The sequence below is a fragment of the Stenella coeruleoalba genome, assembly GCF_951394435.1.
Source record: "Stenella coeruleoalba genome assembly, chromosome: 10".
In the NCBI taxonomy this organism is placed as follows: domain Eukaryota; kingdom Metazoa; phylum Chordata; class Mammalia; order Artiodactyla; family Delphinidae; genus Stenella; species Stenella coeruleoalba.
In genome coordinates, this window is record NC_137156.1 from 15,413,377 (window position 1) to 15,418,316 (window position 4,940).

Consider the following 4,940-nt stretch of genomic DNA (forward strand, 5'->3'; position numbering starts at 1 on the left):
ACGTGCCTTCTTGAACAGCGTCCTTCTTAAGGCGCTGGAATCCCAGGGATGGAGTGACTGGTGGCGGAGGGTCCCTGGGTGCCGCGCTGTTCGGAGTGACAGGAGAGCCTCGAGCAGGGCCCAGCGCTCCCTCAGCCGCCTAAGCCGGGGGTAGAGTAAATTCCAGCCGCACATTCCCGCAGTTCTTCGCAGGAACTTCTCCCTCTCTTTTCCCCTCCCTAAGGCACTCACCAGCTTGGCCCGACTCCCACCCAGCTCTCTTTTCTCAGAGCCCCCACCCACGGCGTTGACGGAATGGAGTGCCCTTCCCATTGGCCCGAGCGCCATTCCCTGAGGTGGCACCGTCCGCCTGATTGGCTGGCCACTCCAGAACCCCGCCCACCCCTCCACTCGTGTTGCCCAGCTCCCGCCCCCCAGCATCTCCCGGAGCCCCAGCCCTCGTCGCCTCCCTCCGCGCACCCGCCCTCGAGCCCAGCCCAGCTCTGCTCCCTCGCCTGGCGACACGGCCAACGCGTTGGCCCCGCCCCCGGGGCGCGCGGCTTATAAATACAGCTGCGCGGCGGGCCGTGCGAGAGCGTAGCGGAGGTGCGGTTGTGGGTTGGTTACTGGGGCGGGGAAACCTTGGGCTAGGGGGAGCGGAGCGGCGGCGGTGGGGTTGGAGGTCCGAAGGGAGTGACTAGGGAACCCGGTGGGCTGCTTTCCTTCCGGTGCTTTTGATTTTTCTTGCCTTTTGGTCTCGGCCGAGTGTCGCCCATTGAGCAGAGATCCCCTCGCAAAACCCGGAGCGACCCTCCTGTCAATTGTTGGGCGCGGGATCGCCGGGAGCTTCGCGGTGCCCCAAGCGCGGACCGAGCGCGCGGGGCGCAAAGGCAAGAGGAGCGGAGCCGGTCGCGGGCGGGGGCCTGGAGCTTGCCTGCCTCCCTCGCTCGCCCCACCGGGTCCGCTCGCGCAGGGCGCGCGCGATGAAGGCGGTGAGCCCAGTGCGCCCCTCGGGCCGTAAGGCGCCGTCGGGCTGCGGCGGCGGGGAACTGGCGCTGCGCTGCCTGGCCGAGCACGGCCACAGCCTGGGCGGCTCCGCGGCGGCGGCGGCCGCGGCGGCGGCAGCGCGCTGCAAGGCGGCCGAGGCGGCGGCCGACGAGCCGGCGCTCTGCCTGCAGTGCGATATGAACGACTGCTACAGCCGCCTGCGGAGGCTGGTGCCCACCATCCCGCCCAACAAGAAAGTGAGCAAAGTGGAGATCCTGCAGCACGTTATCGACTACATTCTGGACCTGCAGCTGGCGCTGGAGACGCACCCGGCTCTGCTGAGGCAGCCGCCGCCGCCGGCGCCGCCGCACCACCCGGCCGGGACCTGTCCGGCCGCGCCGCCGCGGACCCCGCTCACGGCGCTCAACACCGACCCGGTGAGAGGCCGGCTGCCGGCCCGGGGCGGACCCCGTGGGAGTTCAGGAGGGCGGTGGCGGGGTGGTGGGACGCGGGCGCTCCCGTTTCCTCGGGGCAGGGGCGAGAATGACAACTGCACCCTCCTGCTCCTCCGGCGCCGGGGGCCGCCAGCGGCGGGCTGGGTGCAGCGAGCACAGGCCGGGTGAATGCGCGGGGCGGGACTAGGGCTGTGCGCACCGTGGGCTGTCAGGTCCAGCCTGTGCTCGGGGAAGGGGGCGTCCCCAGGGCTGTAGGCTGGGATGGGGGCGTTGGCGGGCCAGCCTGGGTTCCGAGAACGAATCAAGGAAGACCGTGGCGAGTGCGTTGTTCGCGCCTGCTCACCTTTCCCTTGGTGTTCGTTGCTGTTCCAGGCCGGCGCGGTGAACAAGCAGGGCGACAGCATTTTGTGCCGCTGAGCCTAGCTGTCCAGGTGAGCGCGCGTTTCCCTTCTCGTGTGGCCGGTCGCCAGAGACGCCCGTCCCCGGCGCCTTCCACAGCGGCGTTCTTTGCCTCCAGCATTTCTGAGGGCAAATTCCCAAGGAGGTGGACACCCCCCCTCTCTCCCTGCCACCCAGTTAGTAAGTGAAGCTTAGCTTCAGCAGCTGGGGGTTCACTCTAAATGGAGAAGGATCAGCTCACGCTCCCGCCACCCCCCGTGCCGCCCCCAGCGACCGGCGGGCTCTTACTGCCCTCTCCCCGCCGAGGGAGGGTACCCTCGTGGGCGTGGTGCCCGATGCCCCCCCCCCCCCGCGCACTCAGACACCCACGAAGGAGGACGCAGGGAGGGCCCGGGAGTTCGGATCCCCTCTTCGGGCTTCCCGGGGGCCCGCAGCTGCCTGCTCGGCGCCTGGCCGGGCGGCGGACTGCGAGTGTAGTCTGACCCGGTGGTTTGTTTTGGGTTGTTGATCAAGCATGTCTTGAGTTTGGTCGGTGGCGCCAGTTAGTCTGCAGCGGGAAGGTTCACACACCCCCTCTATTCATTCCTCTTCCACAGGTGTGCGGCCGCCTGAGCCCGAGCCAGGAGCACAAGAAAGGGAGGGGGAAGAGCAGAAGTTAGAGAAAAAGCCACCGGAGGAAAGGAAAAAAACATCAGCAAATCCTAGAAACGTTTCACTCGTCATTCCAAGAGAGAGAGGGAAGAAAAATAAAACTTTCATCCTTTTTTTTTTTTTTTGCACGTTCATAAACATTCTACATACGTATTCTCTTTCGTCTCATTTATAACCGCTGTGAATTGTACATTTCTGTGCTTTTTGGAGGTGCAGTTAAACTTTTAAGCTTAAGTGTGACAGGACTGATAAAAGATCAAGAGCAAATCCGACTTTTAGAAACCTACTTTGTGACCAAGGAGCTCAATTTTTGTTTTGAAGCTTTACTAATATACAAGAGCATTGTAGATATTTTTTTTTTACATCTATTGTTTAAAATAGATGATTATAAGGGGGCAGGGAACTTTCTATTCCCTGCAGGAATGTTACATATTGTATAGATAACTGAGTGACATTTCATACCGTGTATATATAGAGATGTTCTATAAGTGTGAGAAAGTATATGCTTTAATAGACTACTGTAATTATAAGATATTTTTAATTAAATATTTTTTTGTAAATATTATGTGTGTGGTTTTTTTAATCTATGGGAATATTTCTTTTGGAAAATTATTTTCCAGCTCAGTTGAAGAGCTCTTGGTATCTTGAATGTCTTTTCTGTTTGGCCTGGCTTTTAATTTGTTTTTGTTTTGCCCAGTGTCCTGTAGACTCGGAAGTAACAGTTATAGCTAGTGGTCCTGCATGACTGCATGAGATGTTTAATCACAAACTTGTTCTGAGTCCATTCAAATGTGTTTTCTTTAACCTAGATTGAAATCTTTGTATTTGAAGCATACATGTTGATAATATGCTTTATCAGTTTTTAAGTACAGAGTTTGATAGTGTAATATATAAAGAGTAAGTGTGTGTTTTTTGTTTTTTAACTGAGGTCAAAATGGATTCTGAATGATTTTGCTTACAGGATGGGGAAATGCTTGGATCCTTATGAGTTTAGGAAATCTACTGTTTTAATCAAAGTGAAAAAATACTTATCATTCTTCATTTTACACTAAAGCTTAATGTCACTAAGTTTCATGTCTGTACAGACTATTTAAATCATAGAAATGAAAAATGTTCTCTGCTTGCTACCAAAGGACAAACTCTTGGAAATGAACACTTTCTGCTTTCCTTCCTCCAAAGAATATTAATAGGCAACAGTGGGAGAAAAAAATTTGAAAGGCATAATGGCAAATCCTTCAAGCAGGGGTAAAAGTCGATCTTCAAACATTAACTTTAAGTAGACCAAAAATTCTGATGACCGCATCTAGATTATTTTTTTATAAAAATGATTTTCACTATAGCTATGTTAGTTAACTGCTAAACTACTGTCCAATCTCTTGTGATGTGTAACTTTTACATGTGAATATTAAAGTAGATTTATCTGTCTTGTACTGTGATTTCTGGTCTCATTTCTTCAAAACCTTACACTTATTTTTAAGACTTTCTTTTCTCTTTAAGGAAGGTAGTGTTTTCTAGGTTAGATAGGACTTTCAGGGCTTGTGAGCATTATGCATTTAATGTGATCAGTACTCTACCCACCAGTTAGATGGAATTTTTAGAGTGAGAGAGAATTAAGTAGGATTTAATTGGGTGCTTTGTAAATAGTCAACTGTGTGTGTAACGTGGTCTGTTTGATTTTTAAAAGGAAAGGATTTGTTTTAGGTTATACAAGAATAAAAGTATTATAGACCCAAGGGACTTTTTATGAGGTCAAAGTCAAATATTTATATGAATATGAAATGTGGCTTCTCGTAGTCAGTTGAAGTGGCAATATCTCAACAGAAATGAACAAAGTTAATGCTAATAGTTTCAAAAAAATTGAAAGATTTAAAAAGTCTGTCCCCTGTCTCCAGCGTGTCATCCCCTCAGCTTTGACATTTCACGGGTCTTAGGTAGTTTTAGAATTTGATGTATTTGATGTTGAGGCTTATAAAGTCAGAGGACTGCTTGTTTAAATGAGGTTTATTTTTATTTTTGATATTACTCATTCTTGTCACACATCAAGAGGAAAACACAAGAGCTGTGCTCGAATTCCAAACCTGAAGAATTCTAACGATTGCATTCGTTGTTATTAAGAAAGGGGACAATCCCTCCTTTTTATTTGGCAGTTTAATTTCAGTAGGAAGCAAGTCACATGTGCTCTGTTGGCTGGAGTTAGGCGTCTGTCAGGCCTGAGTACCATATCCCACCTAAATCTAAGCACACTTTAAACTTATGCTGGGAGACTAGGTACCTCAAAATAAGTATTTTTGATTTTTGAAGATAGGTGTTGCTCCTTAATTAATTTCATATGTGGGCCATGGAAAACCACTAAAAGGCAAGAAAAGTATTATGCATGTTACATTTGAGAGACTTGGCATTTTCCCCTTGGCCACTCACACAGCATTGGATGTCTCTAAAGAAACAAAGTCACTGTTTATTTTTTCTTAA

General features: G+C 51.2%; 1 protein-coding gene across 1 annotated transcript; it reads left to right on the plus strand.

Moving 5' to 3' along the window:
* Positions 1-546: 546 nt before the first annotated feature.
* Positions 547-3,901, plus strand: ID4 (inhibitor of DNA binding 4). Its single transcript, XM_079935142.1, has 3 exons — positions 547-1,403; positions 1,794-1,852; positions 2,417-3,901. The coding sequence occupies exons 1-2, from the start codon at positions 963-965 to the stop codon at positions 1,836-1,838; spliced, it is 486 nt and encodes a 161-aa protein (XP_079791268.1). The 5' UTR covers positions 547-962; the 3' UTR covers positions 1,839-1,852; positions 2,417-3,901.
* Positions 3,902-4,940: the final 1,039 nt, after the last annotated feature.

Bases quoted from the DNA above. Each gene is read 5' to 3' on its own strand.
- ID4 (XM_079935142.1), top strand. From the start codon at position 963: ATGAAGGCGGTGAGCCCAGTGCGCCCCTCGGGCCGTAAGGCGCCGTCG. The intron at 1,404-1,793 runs GTGAGAGGCCGG...TTGCTGTTCCAG, and splicing joins CGGCGCTCAACACCGACCCG to GCCGGCGCGGTGAACAAGCA.